Below are 18,827 nucleotides of genomic sequence, written 5' to 3'. Positions count from 1 at the left end.
ATGATAATAAAAATAAGAATAGGAATAATAACAACAACAATACATTTTGTTATTTATGATAATATAATTACATTAATCTTACAAGTTTATAGCCTATTAGTAGCGAATATGTAGAAAAGGAATGATGATGGGTACCAGTAAATAGCATGAATACTAGTCAGGATTGGCTGACCCCTTGTGGATTAAGCGTTTAAAATATGTTTCTTAACTTGTTAGTTAATTAATATATATATACTAACGATAGTCTGTTACTACAACACTCTAAACAATGAATACACGGCATAACAAAGACTATACAGCTAAAAGTAGTTACATATTAAAGACGTATAAATGATTGTCTTGTACAAGTATTATATTATCATACTGTTTCTTCTACATTAATTGTTTTTGAAATATTCCTCATATACTAGGATGGGGGGGGGGGGTTAGAGGAATATACCGTCCTTTTACCATCATACACATGCATTATGAAATTTTAGGGGTATTAAAGTAATTGCAGAAAGTTATTAATAAGTTGTTTTGTTTATCTGTTTATTTACAGTTTTCATTATTTATTTTGTATTTTTCATCTGTGTCAATATACTTATTATACAGGCCATTGGAAAATGAAATTCTTTGTATTGCATATATTTACTAAAAACGAATCTTGAATCTTGATCACAAAATCCAGTTTCTTCAGTTTTCTAGCAACTGCAGCTTTTAACTTAACCTTTATGTTTTGTTTGTGAGTTTCATTGGTAGTTGATTCCAAGAAGTTTTACCCAAATGAAATAAGTGCTCCTTTCCCTTAACTTTTGGTACATAAAGATTCTCATCTCATGTTTGCTCAGTCTACGCTTAGTCATAACAAAATTGTGACCTACCTGTGACTTGTGCTAAATATGTTCGGCTCTATACTTGTCCTGTGTCGGACCAACAAGTTACTGATTAGATTCAACAATCGTATGGCAAATATTATTCCTCAATGAACTCTGACGTTCAACCTTGACTAAATTTAAGGAGTACATTAGGGCAACTAAAGGGTTGCTCCAGGCTAAAAAGTAATCATGTCTTACTAAATAATTTATAATTCACCGAGCAAAAGGCTGAAAATATTCATCAAAATCTGATAACAAATACCGAAGATATATAGAATTTCAAATGTTAGTAATAGATCAGTTGTCAATCGATTTAGGAATTCTTGGAGGAGAAATAATTGTATTAATACCAGTGGCGTGATAAGCAGATATCACTCTAAAAAATATTGGGTAAAAATGCTCCATGAGCATGATGAGGGTAAATGTGTCCCACCAAATTGGGCATTTCGTTTGGGCATTTTTTTTACACAGTGTGATTAAAATATTGCCGATTCTAAAGTAATTGCTGCTTATTTTTAACCTTACATTACTAGATAATATATGCTTCCCGCATTAGGTAAAAGACTGTCCCAAATTGGTTCGACACATAATCACTCTCTTGCTTGTTAGAATTTTATTCAATATTTTTTACAGTGTAAATCGTATCGGGCAAGATATTTCGACATTTTCATTCCAAAAATCAATTAAAAAAAATAGATTTCGACATGATATTCAGAAAACAACATAATATTTCACCCTTTTCTCTTTTCTTATCTTATTTTTTTTTCTTGGTCATGCAAAATTTGGTGGCAAGTGTTCCCCCATCTATACGTCACTGGTTAATACGATTTCATATAATAAAATGAACAAATGGGAATATGACATCATCAATTTGGTTATTGAATATTTATGAGGACATGCACACTCTTTCACCGAAATAATGCAAATATTTTGCACAAGTCATAACCTCGTTATTCCTATTCCGATTTCGATCAAATTTTCAGTGTTTTGTTTTTTTAAGTTTGCTTTATCTGGCAAAATCATGTTTTTTCAACCTGGAGTACCCTTAATTTGTGCATTATTATGCTCTTAAACGTATTCTGCAGCGGTCTGCATGAAAAAAACATAGAAGAAAGGAGATTCTTCTTTTCTCTGCTCTTCTACTCCCCTCTACTCGTGGGGGCATGAATCGTCATTTTCACATGTCTTCTCAGTGTCAGTGGCCACCTTCTCTGCTAAGATGGATTTCAGTCGGGCCATTTCAGCTAGTTAGTAAAAAGTACAATTAAAACAAAATGACTGTATATTTCAATTACCAATCATCTGTGGAAACAGTAAATCATTAAAGTAAAGATCGCAGTCAAAGTAAATATCAGATCAGAGAAACTGAACAGCTGATGCTTTGATAAATGGAATATTTTTCAAATAGTCTTTTCCACCTAAGTAACTGTTGATAATAAACGAAAGGAAAAAGCCATTACAACAAGGTAGAACAGGAGCGGCGGAACCTATTTTTGGGGAAAAGACAAAAGTACAAACAGAATCTGTTATTTTCACCATCAGACTACATTGGTGCCTAAAGTAGCTATGTGTTTCATGAGCAAACCCTTTTTAAAGAGAATCTGATTGATGAAATATTTCATCAGGCTTGTCAGAACAACTGTCATTCTGGCAAAATAAATTAGAATATATCGGTATGAATTGTGAAAAATGGCAGTTGGTCTTCAAGACATTTTGACTATTATGATTGTGAATCAACGGATCAATTAGATTACAAGGCCCCTGCTAATTCATCATTTTTTGTTAAAAGCTATGGTATATTGAAAAAGAAGGGAATTAGTTAATCTCTGTGTGTGTTGTGCACTGTGTCTTACAAAGTCTATGAACCTTTGAATTTCTAGTCACCCAGTCATCATAACGGCGGACTCGAATGGGAACATAACTGTTATCAACAAAATTGATACATACATACCCGCATTTGCTTGTAGCTTCGGCAGAAGATCATTCTGGAACATACATCGTTGATGATTGGGATATCCTTTACGATTCTCAAGGCTCAGATTAAGATCTTTGTATGTTTTAGTGTCCTTAGAATATGTTTCCCATAAGGGGTATTTAGTTTCTGGTTCACCATCTTCTTCATCTGAGGGAAGGTTCGGATTTCTGTATGCATGACAGAGTGTTAGTAATCATGGTAATAGCCAGATAATAGGTAAGCATATGAAATGGATGATAGTTTTAGTTTATCAAACAATGTTTTGGATTGAAGAGGGAAAATGCATAGGAGACTATTAAAATGCCTGGGCCGGCGTACTTTTTCTAAGACATGTATGAGCATGGATGTTGATTCCAGGGGGCTCATTGCTCGCTCATTATTATGATCCATAGGGCCATCAGATATAATTTCTTTCATGATTCTCTTCCTTTTCATTAGTTTCCTATTAGCATTAAATCTATCCGCATTAATTTTTTAATTACTACAATATATCTTGTATACTCTTACAAACAGCGCAATCATATCAACGCTCACAAGAAGCAATCCGATTATGAACTCAGTAATCACCTCAAACACCTCTTTCGTAAAATAGCTTTAAAATGACTAATTCATTATAAAAAGTGCTAGAATGCAACTCAAGATGAACAAGTGTTCTTACCCTGTCTTTGCGAAGTTGGACCAGTACCTCATAACCTGCAAGGCAAATTCCACTTCCTCTTCGTTAAAGAAACCAGAAAGAACAAAACTCTGGTTGAGAGTGAGGGCGTCTACCATGAAAGGGGTCCCTAATGTATACGGGATGTCTTCACCATGAGTTGCTCCTAGCCAGTCAATACTCTTCCCCCATATTGAGATAGAAGGACGGTGTGACATTATGTATTTATAAGTTGTAAGACCAGCTGCAGAGAGGTGATCAGCTGTCTCAAAACTCGGACAAAGAAAGAAGAAATCGCCCATGAAGTCGACAAAAATGTCCGTGTATTCCGGTATAGATTCCACAATCTAGATTAATGCAGAGGGAAGTTTATTTTCAGAAAAAAAGAAAGAACATACTATAGGTATTAATAAAAGAAAATACGGTCAAATTACCATGAGTTTCTAAGTCGGTCAATGAAGTGTGCAGTATAACCAAAGGTCGATTTAAAAAAAAAAAATCACACATCTAAACATGCCTCACACCATGGACCCATGCTCACACTTAATGTTGCAAACATAAAAATAAAACGTCTACCTCTTTTCTATCCCGAGGTTACTAAATTAAGATAGCCCCGAGGAGTGCATGAAACATTTTGTAGAGATATTATATCTAGGCAAAGAGAGGTGAAAGGAAAAGAAACGTAGGACAATTTTATGAATGACATTGCCGTTTGTCTTTCGTTCTTGGTGATAAATATCAAATGATATACATGTATTTTTCGGAGATGTATACGACTATTATTAAAGGGGAATGAAAACTTTAGAACAAGAAGGCTTGTGTCGAAACAGAAAAATCAAAGAATAAGAACAAAGAAAGTTTGAGAAAAATCGGACAAATAATGAGAAAGTTATGAGCATTTGAATATTGCAATCTCTAATGCTATGGAGATCCTCCCATTGGCAACGCGACAAGGATGTGTGATGTCACACATGAACAACTTTCCCTTTGATGGACTATAACATACCCTGAAAATGTGTCTTTTTGCTTTTTTGTATGGTGATACAAATTCTTTATCCATGATGTATTCTTTAAAATTCTGTATTGCATGCCCTCCTATAGAAATAATACATGTTCTACTGATAGATATAATAAAAGAGGCAATTTAAGTGAAATATATACTAAAGTAATTTATCTCTCTCTACTGGCTGTTGTCCCAATTTATTAAAAATAGCAAAAGTAGTCCCAGTTTACAAAAAAGATGACCCGACTAAAGTTACTAATTATCGTCCTATATCACTTTTACCATGTTTATCAAAAATATTGGAAAAAATTGTGTACAAACGATTGGATTCTTTTTTGTCATTCAATAAAATTCTTATTCCAACCCAATTCGGATTTAGAAAAAAATTCTCAACCGATTTTGCAATTACTAAATTACTTGATAATGTTGTTGACTCCCTTTCAAAAAGAAGTCATATAATTGCTTTATTTATGGATCTAAGTAAAGCCTTCGACACCATTGATCATAAGATTTTATTACATAAATTATATAATTACGGAATACGTGGAGTTGCCTGGTCATGGATTAAAAGTTATCTTTCAAATCGACAACAATTCGTCTCAATTAATGATATCAAATCTCCGTTGTCCTTTCTTAATTGTGGAGTGCCACAAGGTTCGATTTTGGGGCCACTTCTGTTTTTGATATATATTAATGATATAGTAAATTCTTCCCAAATTCTTTCGTTTATTTTATATGCTGACGACTCCAACATTTTATTGTCTCACAGAAATTTAGATGAATTGATCAATACAATGAATTTAGAACTAAAAAATGTTTCGTCGTGGTTTAAATGTAACAAGTTATCCTTAAACATAAGTAAAAGTCATTTTGTTCATTTTCAAGCCACTCATAGGAATGACGATTTTCCCAAAGACATTCTATTTGACAATGAGCCAATAGATAAAAAAGAATCTGTGAAATTTCTGGGCAAAACAATAGACAAACATTTATCATGGAACCAACACGTAAGCAAAATATCCTCATCAATGGCTAAAGGAATTGGAATATTACACAAATTGAAGTATTTTTTGCCAGAGCACTCCCTTTTAATGATATACAATGCATTGATACTACCATATATTAATTATTGTAACCTTATTTGGGGAAACTGTAGTAAAACCAACCTTGAACATTTACTTTTATTACAAAAGAAAGCTGTTAGAATCTGCACAAAATCAACATATCTTTCACACACTAATCCTCTTTTTTATCGTCTAAAAACGTATAAGATATATGATATAAATACCATACAAATAGCTATTTTCATGTATAAATATCATTACAAACTGCTTCCTTCTTATTTACCGATTTCTTTTCATATAATAGCAACTTACATTCATATCCAACACGGACTTGTCAGAATATTCACTTAGAAAATCCTAGAACACTATTAGCACATAAAACACTTAGACATCATGGGCCTGACATATGGAATACATTACCTAGTTCGCTGAAACAGTTAAGATTCATTTCTCCTTTTAAAAAAGGTATTAAATCACTATTATTGAATAAATATTCACAAAGTTAATAGGCTATTTCTCTATATCTTATGAAACACATGTTCTAAAAAACAGGAAAACAACAACTATAAGAATACAAATAAAGCATACATTATGAGGACCAAGCGCCCCCCCCCCCCCCCCCCCCGTCATTATGCACCTGCACCCTTACGTTAAGATAATGTAGTAAGAATAATTATCATCGTTTTCTGGGGTTGCCACGCAGTCAAGCTCAGCTTATAGTGGCAACCCCTGCAACCTTCTAATATTCGATGTTTTAATAGAAAATGCATCATTATTATTTTTTTGTATGTTTTGCTTGTCAGTTATATGTATATTATTATTGTATTTTCTTTGTTAATATGTTCATGAAAAAGTGTTGCAGAAACCAATAAATGAAAATGAGTTGTTCAAGAGTGACATCACACATCTTTGTCGCATTGCCAATGTGAGGATCTCCATAGCATTAGTGATTGCAATATTCAAAAGCTCATAACTTTCTCATTACTTGTCCGATTTTTCTCAAACTTTCGTTGATCTGTTTCTTTGATTTTTCTGTTTTCACACAAGCTATCTTGGTCCAAAGGTTTCATTCTCCTTTAAGTATAAAGTCACCTCTTGAGGATTCATATAGACCAGAGAAGCTGTGTCTTTGACCAGATCATCTACGTTCCTGATAAAGATAGTGAGGAGAATCTCATATGCAGTCTTATTGAGGGCAGGTCGTTCAGATCCTTCTAGTTCCATATCAGGCGATATGATAAACATGTTTCCTTCTTCTGATAGACATCCAGTCATGACGGTGACTTGGTTTACCTCTCCTGCAGCGTACATCTCTCTTGGGTCACGTGGTATGAACGTTCCATCAATAAAAGGACGAATTGCGTGGGTATATGCTTCTGGCGGATCCTGATATGTCATTGTGTGTTGATAAAGCGAAACATTTGATATAATGTCGTTAGAATCAATGTTGAAAAGTTAGTATTTTCTTCAACAACCTTGAATTAAACAAATAAATCAGAATGAGTATCTTTATCTTTATTTTGCAATGTAACTGTTGATTTCGCGTGATGGCGTGAAGTGAATGAAGACAAAGAAGGACTAGATAAAGTTATTTCTTTATGAAGGAGTATAGCTTACAGGATAGGGCGACATTTTCATCCTTAATGAGGGCGTCAGAGTCACACCACTGAGAACGACTCCATACCGATCGATGGTATGTCAGGGCCGGGAAAGATTTTTTAAGGGTGTTGGTTTAGAAGAAAGTTTTGGCAATAACAAAAAAGTTTTCACCAGTAGATGAAAGTAATTTGAATTAAATTTCTACTTTTTAGCATACCAGGGCCATGTGGTATGTCATTGGAAACAATTTAAAGTACAAATCTACCCCAAAAAACGTTAATTAAGTAAAAATAGAAAAAAAACATAATAAAAAAAAAATCATAATGCTTCAGCAAAATCGGAGGTAAAGTAAGAAAGCTATGGCATTTTAAAGTTTCCCTTAATATCACAAAATACATGTATATAGCTAAATGCACATCATTAACTATTTCTTGTGTATTTTATAAAATGAAATATGAAATATTTACATTTTCTCCTCATTGTCATGTAAATTAAGTTTTATTTCTCCCAGAACCTGTGGAACTATCATTGTTTTTAACATTTGTTTGTTCAGCCACGTTCTTGGTGCATGATCATTGTCAAATCTGTTAAAAAGATTCGTGTACGTGACTGCGACATTAGACATGCATACCGAAGACTGATATGACATAATATCTTCAGATGGTATCTCACGAAGACAATTAACAAGTTCCCGGTGAGTATCCTGACTGCAATTCAGGGCACGGCCATATACAAACGCAGTTTCTTCGCCTTCAGTCAGCGTTCCATAAGACCATTGTGACGTCACGGTGCCGCTCTATCAAAGAATAAGGAGGCAATTTTGACAAAAGAATTAATCAATCTCCTAATTGTATAACAGTGTTTTAAGAAATTTTACATGACTCAAAAATTTACAATCAATCAAGTCATTGCGTCTGTTTTGTTGTTGATTTCTTACTTATATAATGAAAGCGGAAATGTCTTGATATTTGATTTTGGTGATCCATGAGGGCCAAAGAATATGGCTTTTTACCCTTAATCTGCCTTTTATTTGCAAGAGTCTATATTTATATATATATTTTTACCTGAAAGATAGCTCTTGAAAAGAGACCTTTGCTCATTGGTGATAGGACGTGAAAACCTGCACTCATCCCACCAGCGCTTTCTCCGAAGATTGTCACTCTCGTCGGATCTCCACCAAATGCTATTGATTCAATAAATATTAATACGACATTGAAATATCAAATCGACAATGTAAGTTTGATAAAAAGGCTATCTTAGATGATAGGTATTTCAGTTGATTACCTTAAATGAATCTGAGGAATTGGTATGGTTTTCCATGCAGTTTCCGATGGTATTGGGATTGAAAAGAATCTTTACGAAGGCTCGTGCTACAATTAAATCGGAGAAACCGACTCATGACAGCTCAAAGCTGTCATTACCAATGACATGGTCATCCGTGGATCGTTTTTTTTTTAGTCAGAATGGTTGGTGTGGTGTGAAAGTAGTGTTATAAGTTCATCAACATATCTAGACAAGGATTAACCAATGTGGGGAGACAAGAAATCCTAGATTTCATTTCGGTCCACTTCTTGTCTTCCTGCCTAGATGCAGTTCTTGCCTTGCTGTCTAGATGCAGTTCTTGTCTTCCTGCCTAGATGCAGTTGTCATCATACTTAGATGAAGTTCTTGTCTTGCTGCCTAGTTGCAGTTCTCTTCTTCCTGCCTAGATGCAGTTCTTGTCTTCCTGCCTAGATGCAGTTCTTGTCTTGCTGCCTAGATGTAAATCTTGCCTTGTTGCCTAGATGCAGTTCTTGCCTTGCTGCCTAGATGCAGTTCTTGTCTTGCTGCCTAGATGTAGTTCTTGCCTTGCTGTCTAGATGCAGTTCTTGTCTTGCTGCCTTGATGCAGTTCTTATCTTCCTGCCTAGATGCAGTTCTTGTTTCCCGCCTAGATGCAGTTCTTGTCTCGCTGCCTAGATGCAGTTCTTGCCTTGCTGTCTAGATGCAGTTCTTGTCTTCCTGCCTAGATGCAGTTCTTGTCTTCCCGCCTAGATGCAGTTCTTGTCTTCCTGCCTAGATGCAGTTCTTGTCTTCCTGCCTAGATGCAGTTCTCGTCTTCCTGTCTAGATACAGTTCTTGTCTTCCTGCCTAGATGCAGTTCTTGTCTTCCTGCCTAGATACAGTTCTTGTCTTCCTGCCTAGATGCAGTTCTTGTCCTCCTGCCTAGATGCAGTTCTTGTCTTCCTGTCTAGATGCAGTTCTTGTCTTGCTGCCTTGATGCAGTTCTTATCTTCCTGCCTAGATGCAGTTCTTGTTTCCCGCCTAGATGCAGTTCTTGTCTCGCTGCCTAGATGCAGTTCTTGCCTTGCTGTCTAGATGCAGTTCTTGTCTTCCTGCCTAGATGCAGTTCTTGTCTTCCCGCCTAGATGCAGTTCTTGTCTTCCTGCCTACATGCAGTTCTCGTCTTCCTGTCTAGATACAGTTCTTGTCTTCCTGCCTAGATGCAGTTCTTGTCTTCCTGCCTAGATACAGTTCTTGTCTTCCTGCCTAGATGCAGTTCTTGTCCTCCTGCCTAGATGCAGTTCTTGTCTTCCTGTCTAGATGCAGTTCTTGTCTTCCTGCCAAGATGCGGATCTTGTCTTTCTGCCTAGATGCAGTCCCTGTCTTCCCGCCGAGATACAGTTCTTGTCTTGCTGCCTAGATGTACTTCTTGCTTTGCTGTCTAGATGCAGTTCTTGTCTTCCTGCCTAGATGCAGTTCTTGTCTTCCTGCCTTGATGCATTTCTTGTCTTCCTGCCTAGATGCAGTTCTTGTCTTCCCGCCTAGATGAAGTTCTTGTTCAGTACTTGTCACTGGTTTATCCATCAGAAGTCAGCAGATAGATCTTATGGACACTAACCCATACCTTCACACTAGTGAGAAGCCTACCACTAAAGTATTCATTAGTGATGTACCACTGTCTGTTGCCAACAGTGACATAAAGTCTACTTTCATAAAAAGAAGACTAAAACCAGTAACTGAAGTGAAATATGAGTGTGCGAGAGATTCTGACGGAAAGCTTACTCGTTTCAAAACGGGGAGGAGGTTTATCTTCATGGAATTACCGTTGGCTCCGTTACCCAATATGGTTGAAATCGTAGGATTTCGTGCAAAAATCTACCATAAAGAGCAAAAGGAATCGAGTGACAGAAACAACATGAAAGAAAACATCAGATGTAACAAATGTTTGAAAGAGGGTCATTACGCTCGCGAGTGTCGAGAGAATCAGATTACATGTTACGATTGCTCCCTTCCAGGGCATAAGAGAGGCGACCCCCGGTGTGCTGCCTTTACGGAAGGTTCTTCCCAACCAGACGACAGTGATCATGTGGTCGTGAATGCACGCAATGCGCAGATGGCTCCCGCTTCCAAATATGCCAGCGAAGATATTTGTGATGTACAGGTAGCAACTCCGCAAAGATCGACAGAAGAATTACCATACACACGCACCAGTAGTCTCGTTGGTGAAAGGTCAGGCACTGTCAAGCAAATAACGCTTGACGAAGTCATCAAACAAGCGCGGGCCCGCAGTAACGAGAATCAACATCGAGTAAAACAGAAGAAAAAGAGAAAAAGAAGGCATTCTAAAAACACGCCAGAGAAAGAAGAATCTATTCGACTGAGTTCCGAAGAAGAATATGAAGATGCATATAACACAGCTTAAGAAACATTAAAACGATGGAATTAAGTATCTTGACAATTAATTGTCAAGGATTAAGAGAAAGGAAAAAGAGACTAAAACTTTATAAATGGGCAAAAGATAATAAAATTCAAATTCTTTTTCTTCAAGAAACTCATTTTACAAAAGAAATCATTCAGGTTCATGATAAATTTGATTGGAAAGGTCAGTCCTACCACTCTGTTGGAACTTCTAACAGTTGTGGTACTAGTATTCTAATAAATTGTCACTCAGTTGAAGTTCTTAATCATATATCCTTCCATGAAGGTCGATCAAATGCTGTTAACATATTATATGGTGGTGAGTCGCTATGGCTACTTAATATTTATGCTCCGAATATTTTGACAAGTAGAAGGATTTTTTTCAAGTCTTGTTTTGCCTTCTTAGATGACAATATCCTTCCTAGTGATTGTGTAATTTTTGGTGGCGATTTCAATACTGTTTTAAACTATACATCTGACAAAAGAGGAGGGATTTTGAAAGATTTTTCAGATGCAAAGTACCTACGAGAACAGTCTGAGTTAAGAGATTTCGTTGATATCTGGAGACTCAAACATCCCAACTCTATTGAATTTACTCATCAACTAATACGACAGTCTCCTATTGAGACTAGAATAGATTTTTTCTTAGTTTCTGATAGACTTAAGAATAATACTATCAGCTGCAATATAATAGGGAGATTTTTATCAGATCATAATCCAGTTCTTATAAAAATTGAATTCAACAAATTTAGAAAGGGCAAAGGTCTATTGAAACTCAAAAACTCTTTGTTACAAGACTCTGAATACAAAAAAATAATTATTGCTTTAATAAAAGACCTTGGGGAAAATATTAATAATCAAGTAGCTGATATAAGATTACTTTGGGATTTATTCAAAAAAGATGTCAAACAAAAATCAATATATTTTTGTATAGATAAATCTAACAATATAAAATGTAAACAAGTATATTTACAACAAAGACTTGATTATCTTACCAAGCAGAAAATTATATCTACGAAACAGAATCAAGAAATTAAAGAAATACGAAGAGAACTAAATAATCTTTATGATTATAAAGTTCATGGAGCTTTAGTAAGATCCAAAATCAAGTGGTATGAAGAGGGGGAACGTAATAACAAATTTTTTCTAGGTCTTGAAAAAAGAAATTATCAACAGAAGAATTTGTTTAAAGTGGAACACAATGGTAAAGTTTTCACAAGTCAAAACGATATCTTGACTGCTGAGGTGGAATATTTCTCAGAACTTTTTTCAAAATCGGAAAATATAGAAAGTAAAGATATTAATGATTATTTTGAAAATATTCACATAGAAAATTCATTAAACGAAAAACAAAAATTAATGTGTGATAGCACACTGACAATTCATGAATGTAATAAAGCTATCCACAATTCAAAACTTGGTAAAAGTCCAGGTCCAGATGGTTTAACGTTTGAATTTTACAAATGTTTTTGGGATCATTTAAAAACTATTTTGTTAAATTTATTTAACCATTCGTTATCAGTTGGGAATTTATCAGTTAGTCAAAATAGAGCTGTTATTACACTTTTGCATAAAAAGGGACGAAAAGATTTACTATCCAACTGGAGGCCTATCAGTCTTTTAAACACTGATTACAAAATATTGGCATCAGTTTTGGCAGAGAGATTGAAACCAGTATTAAGATCATGTATTTCGTTCGATCAAAATGCCTACTTAAAAGGCCGTTTTATTGGAAACAGTATAAGACTTATTGATGATGTGATAAATTATATGACAAAACATGAAAAATCGGGGGCTATTTTATTTTTGGACCTAGAAAAGGCCTTTGATAAAGTTGATAGGAATTTTCTTTATAGAGCCCTTGAAAAATTTAATTTCGGTAATAAATTCATAAGTTATATAAAAGCCTTATATGCTGATGCAGAAAGTTGTATAATGAATTTAAATTGGCAGTCAGTTTATTTCCCTCTAACTAGAGGAGTGAGGCAAGGCTGTCCAGTGTCTGCCCTGTTATTTTTAGTAGTTGTAGAATTTTTGTCAATTGATTTGAATAAGAATGATAACATTAAAGGTATTACTTTGACGAATAATGTAAATAATTCAGTTGAGATCAAGATAAGTCAATTTGCTGATGACACCACAGTATTTGTAGCGGATGAACTGTCTTTAAAAAAAGTAATGGAAAGAGTCCAAACCTTTTGCAAAGTTGCTGGACCATCGTTAAATGTTTCGAAAAGCTCAGGTTTTAGCTTTGGAAATTTTAATTGCAATTTTTTTCAAAAGATTGATTGGAAAAGTGTGTTTATAAAAACTCTAGGGGTGTATTTTAGTAAAAATATGTTTGATGCTTATGAAAAAACTTGGAAAGAAAAAGTTACAAAAATTGAAAACCAAGTATTATTGTGGAAATGCCGGTATTTAACATTTTTCGGAAAAGTTACTGTATTAAAATCTTTAATTCTTTCAAATATAACCTATTTAATGACTGTATTTCCCATGCTTGATCACATTAATAAAAAAGTTGAACAAATTATATTTAAGTTTATTTGGAAAGGGCGAGATAAAATAAAAAGAAAAACAATGATTGGTAGAACTGAAAAAGGAGGAATAAATATGCCTGATTTTGTCTCACAATGTAACGCCCTAAAAACAGTTTGGCTAAACAATCTATTTGAAAACAAGGATCACAATTTTAGATGGAAGTTCCTTCCTGAACTACACCTCAATTACTTTGGACCGAATTCACTTGTTCTTAAAATGTCTTTTGAAAAAGAATGTCAAATGCCTGAAATGAAACAACTTCCATTATTTTATCGTCAATGTATAATTGCTTGGAAAATGTGTAATAATAAACCCTCTTTTGAAAATACAGGTGAAGATATTAGGCAACAATTGTTATGGGGTAATAAAAACATTTTGTATAAGAACAAATGTTTGTTTTGGAAGCATTGGGTATGCTCAGACATTCTTGTTATTGGAGATATTATTAACAGCGATGGACTATTAGATATATTGCGTATTCATGCAAAATTAAAGAAAAAAGGAAATTATTTATGTGAATCGAAATTAATTTGGAGTTGTATACCAGAAAAATGGAAAAACATTTTGGTTAAAGAAAAACATTGCTTAAATCATTCAATTGTTAGCTACTTTCAATTGAAGGATCATGATCCTGTTATACATATAAAACAAAGTAAACATTTATCTTTTAAACTTTCTAAAATATTATACAATTATCTTGTGGATAAAAAGTTTATAACCCCAAATGTTGAGCAATATTGGTCACTTTATTTCAAAGAAAATCTGATTTGGAACAATATCTGGAAAGAAAAAGTTACTTTCATTGAAGAATTTCGTTTAGCTGAATTCAACTTTAAATTTTTGTATAAACTTTTGATGTCAAATGAATATTTGTTTCGATTTAAATTGGCAGAATCTCCACTTTGTCTTAAATGTAAAACTATTGACAACTATTATCACTTATTTTATGATTGCCATTATTCTAGACTCTTTTGGTTAAAATTCAGTAACTTTTGTGTTACCATCAATCTGAATATTAAAAATGTGGATATAAGTTATAAAGACATTGTGATTGGTAGACATGGTGGTAATGGACAAAACGTTATATCTTTCTTTAATGTATTAATCAATTTAGCTTCTTATACAATTTTTCAACAAAAAAGAAAATCAAATTTTAAAGAAATATTTGAAATATTCATAGAAGAAATAAAATGGAGAGCAAATATAAAAAGAAGTATTTTTTGGAAAAAATGCAAAACAAAAATTGAATAGTCAATTTAGGCATTATGTTTGCTTACTATTGAACATGTATTTAAAATTCTTTCTTGCTATATTTATAAAATGTTTTTTTTTTATGTTGAATTCTAATGTATATCATGATGTTGATTTTTTATTTTTGTTCTATGTACAGTGACGATGTAAATGAGAACATACAAATAAAAAAAAAAAAAAGTTCTTGTACTGCTGCCTAGATACAGTTCTTGTTTTCCTGCCTAGATGCAGTTGTCATCATACCTAGATGAAGTTCTTGTCTTGCTGCCTAGTTGCAGTTCTTGTCTTCCTGCCTAGATGAAGTTGACCTGACGACGACAGAGGATTCTGTCTTCTTGTCTCCTCACGAAAGATCAAACTTTTTGTTCTTGACTTTATCAAACCAAGACTAGTATTTCTTTCAAACTTCTTGCATGATAGTCATGATGAACCCAAACCCTGGAAAATCATTGTCATTTTTACAACATACCACACTTATTACGAACACAGGGACCTTACGGCTCAGATTAAAAAAAAACCTGTACCTTCAACTTACTCGCATACAGTATAACAATCTGCATTATGAAAAACTACAATAGTATACCGTGTATCTACATATAGCACATCATTCTTCGAATAAGAAATATCACAGTCATAATGGTCATAAAATAAATTTGCAATTGAACCCTATTGCAATGCTCGCTATTAGGCTTATATCCAAAGTGGTAAAGACTAGCTTCCTGACCTGCAATATTTTCTTGAATCCAGATCAAGGCCTGATGCTGATCCAACAATCCAACATTAGCATCACTCACGTCTTCTTCTCCTAATACATGTAATTGAATATAGAAGATTCTTGATTCAAATCTTAACATGTCCGGCAGATCACATATCAATATCATGATACAAAATCCACATTGACCCGATAATGTTTATGGTGAAGTTAACGATTAATATTTTCTCACTCACTTTTAGAAATACCTTTCAAGAAATACGAATGTGCTTAGTCATAATTATATTGGCACCAAGTACGAATCATTTCGTTATCAATTTTACTAACAGATATCACGATATAATCCCCCTGGAAATAGCAACTTGATTTTGAAGTGGAAAACTCTTTCTTTTTCTTGTTTTGCTTGTCAAGTTTTCCCTGGACCAAAATGTCCTTCATGTTGTGGCGAAAAATTATTTTTCCATATCATATTTAAACCAGAGCATCCCCTATCAAAAGATGGAAAACAATTATTTTATTCTGATGATGGTGATGATGATAACGTTGATTATGATAAAATGATGATGACGACGATGATGATGATGATAATGGTGGTGATAATTACAAAAAATACTCATTAATAGGAAACTGTCTTGGACTCGACTCCCACTCCAGACATTAATTCTTTTGAGAAAGAATTTACCCACAGTCAACATATTATCCTTTACAAAGTAGGTAAGAAACTGTATAAAAATAAATAGCGATCATTCAAAATAGGAGTGAGTCATAATTTCATATCAATTTTTATTACCAGAACGGTGAAGCAAATGTAATCAGCCGGGAGCAACTGTTGCTACCGTTTCTTATTTCTATGTCCTTTTCTGATCATTACCAAGAGTGATGAAGCCAAATATATTGAGACGATAGTTGATTGTAACCACTATGACGTCATTCATGACGGTCAATGGAACGGGTAATGCTTCTGGGACGGAACCTGCTCCGACCATATAGCCCCCTCCATGTATCCACACCATAACAGCAGCAGACAATGGCTGACATGGAGAGAAAAGCAGAAAAATAAATATAATTTCATTTCATTCAATTTTCATATTTGAATTTTTAGTTATATAATAAATAACATTATGAAACGTACTATGGTACAGGCAGAATATCATCACACAATCATTAACATGATAAGGGGCTAATGGAATATTCAAAGCTTTAAATAAAGATAGGGAAAGAGAGTGTGAGCGTGTTTTGTGATGTGTGTTTGGAAGAAACATGAAGTTAGTTTGTAAGTACTGCGTGAGTGTGTGTGAAAGAGACATGAAGTGAGTTTGTAAGTACTGCGTGAGTGTGTGTGCGGATGTGTTTGAAAGAGACAAGTGAGTTTGTAAGTACTGCGTGAGTGTATGTAAAAGAGACATGAAGTGAGTTTGTAAGTACTGCGTGAGTGGGTGTGTGGCGTGTGTTTGAAAGAGACAAGTGAGTTTGTAAGTACTGCGTGAGTGCAGGTGTGTTTGAAAGAGACATGAAGTGAGTTTGTAAGTACTGCGTGAGTGGGAATGTGGCGTGTATTTGAAAGAGACATTAAGTGACTTTGTAAGTACTGCGTGAGTGTGTGTGGGTATGTAGCTTGTGTTTAAAAGAGACATTGAGTTAGCTGGCAAGTACTGTGTGAGTGGGTGTATGTTTGAAAGAGGCATTACATTAGTTTGTAAGTTCTGCGTGAGTGGGTGTGGGTATGTGTGGGATTGTTTCTGGATGCCATGCACGTTTGTGCGCATGCCTTATGTGGGGGTGTTTCCTCTGCGACGTACGGAAGGGTTCAAGAACAAAGTGAATGTATTGAAAATGCAGTCAAATTGCCAAGAAATAATAATAAACAGCCTGGAGGTCTTTTTTCGTAAAATTGGTAGGCCAGAATATCAGTTTCGTGTTAAGTTTCGGAGGTGACGAAAAATTGCAAATATGTCATTTGTCCAAATGCTGTTTTGATTTACCAATTTTCGACAAAGACGTCTTGGTTCTTCTTTGTCATGAATGGCACTTGATAATACATTTTCTCTAATCTTGAACCATCCTTACGTCGCATAGCACAAACTCCATATTTATACGTTCCTGAGAGAGAGAGACAGAGAGAGATAAGGGACTATACGAATATACTAACATCGTAAATTTCATATACCAAACATTATTATTGAGTTATTATGATAGACCTTTGGTGAGGAGTTTAAAGTCTGAGCTGAGTGAACGAGTGTTCATGATGATAATGACTATCAAGTAATTTTATGTTTGTACATCGTTGCGGTGTATTGTGGCAATTTGCCAGATTCACTCATGCAAGTGCCGGATGTGCGTGATATCAGAAATTGAAACCAAAACCATTAGTAAGTACCGTCTAACCAACAATAACGTCTTTCTACATGTAGCTTCAACACCCAACTATTGTCTTTCATATTTATCTCTATTATCAGTCATATAAATTGAAATAAAGTAGAAACGTACAGGTATAATGGACAAACATTATTCACGATTGCAGAATTAGATGATTAACTATAAAGTAATAGTTTGTCTGGTTTTTCTTACCTTTGATACCAATTATCGATTATGATAGTTATTGTAAATATGATAATAATGATATAACCTAATACAATACGTGTATATGCGGGTTCTCAGATCCTATGTGGGAAGTACTCAATTTAAAAAATCTGCATTTTTCTCTATCTGGAAACCTAAAGGGTAATTTGAATGAAGATGTTAATACATTATTTTAACTTTTATTTTACCTTTTAACTTACCGATGACAAGTCTCCAATATTCTGAGACATTATGATTATTAACCGGTTTCTTTTTTGTGGTAAAACATTGCAATTCTTTCCATCATATGAAAGAATAAAACTTTGATTTATCATTTTCTCTAGGTTAAATTATTATTTTTTCTGTTTTGAGGAGGTCAAAGGTATAGGTATTACCTTTGGCTGAGGAACAAACACGTCTAGAGTAAGGCAATCTTCTGACATATCCATGTTAATCTTAAAATGTGGCTGAATAGGCTGGAGACATGCCACAGACTTTCTCGTTGCGTCGAAGTCACCTTCGATGACCTTAGGAAATGGACGTCGAAACCGTAAGTCGCCCAGTGGAGGTTCAGCATAAGGGATACTCGTGTACGCCACTGCTCTCCCACGAAAATCAGGTAGGAGATAGGGCTGGACATTGATTTCCGTGCCATGAAATGTAGCCGTCGACGTGCGCACAATGGGTTGCTCGTCATCATTGACGGTGTCAGCTGCAGCATATGCCAATGACACTATGGTGATCATGATCGCCCAACAGAAAAGTTGTTTCATGCTTCATGCGATGATGTTGACTGCTCAAACTAAGGTCAGTGGCTTATATGAACTAAATTCTCTTCCTTGATAAATACTCGGACCTAAAGTGTCCTGATAATTTGCGCTAAGTCAACATATTAGGGGTTAAGTATAAACCTTATTTAAAGCAACCGGGA

At 34.6% G+C, this 18,827-nt stretch overlaps 1 protein-coding gene across 1 annotated transcript; it reads right to left on the bottom strand.

Moving 5' to 3' along the window:
* LOC121427341 (cholinesterase 1-like) lies at positions 1-18,784 on the bottom strand. Its single transcript, XM_041623688.1, has 9 exons — positions 18,292-18,784; positions 16,209-16,368; positions 15,350-15,430; positions 8,218-8,336; positions 7,785-7,949; positions 6,647-6,940; positions 3,491-3,834; positions 2,809-2,999; positions 1-2,101 (listed from the first exon to the last, which is right to left on the bottom strand). The coding sequence occupies exons 1-9, from the start codon at positions 18,667-18,669 to the stop codon at positions 2,007-2,009; spliced, it is 1,827 nt and encodes a 608-aa protein (XP_041479622.1). The 5' UTR covers positions 18,670-18,784; the 3' UTR covers positions 1-2,006.
* Between the last annotated feature and the right edge of the window lie 43 nt (positions 18,785-18,827).

The sequence above is a fragment of the Lytechinus variegatus genome, chromosome 1, assembly GCF_018143015.1.
Source record: "Lytechinus variegatus isolate NC3 chromosome 1, Lvar_3.0, whole genome shotgun sequence".
NCBI lineage: Eukaryota > Metazoa > Echinodermata > Echinoidea > Temnopleuroida > Toxopneustidae > Lytechinus > Lytechinus variegatus.
Note: the sequence above shows the minus strand (reverse complement) of the source record. Positions and strands in the feature narration are given on the sequence as shown.

What these genes read in the sequence shown, in the direction of transcription:
- LOC121427341 (XM_041623688.1), bottom strand. Translation starts at nt 18,669, where the DNA reads ATGAAACAACTTTTCTGTTGGGCGATCATGATCACCATAGTGTCATTG. An exon ending in TCTATATGAATCCTCAAGAG is followed by an intron (nt 3,835 to 6,646) that starts GTGACTTTATAC and finishes GCATTAATCTAG; the next exon opens with ATTGTGGAATCTATACCGGA. An exon ending in TCCAACTTCGCAAAGACAGG is followed by an intron (nt 3,000 to 3,490) that starts GTAAGAACACTT and finishes TCATGCATACAG; the next exon opens with AAATCCGAACCTTCCCTCAG.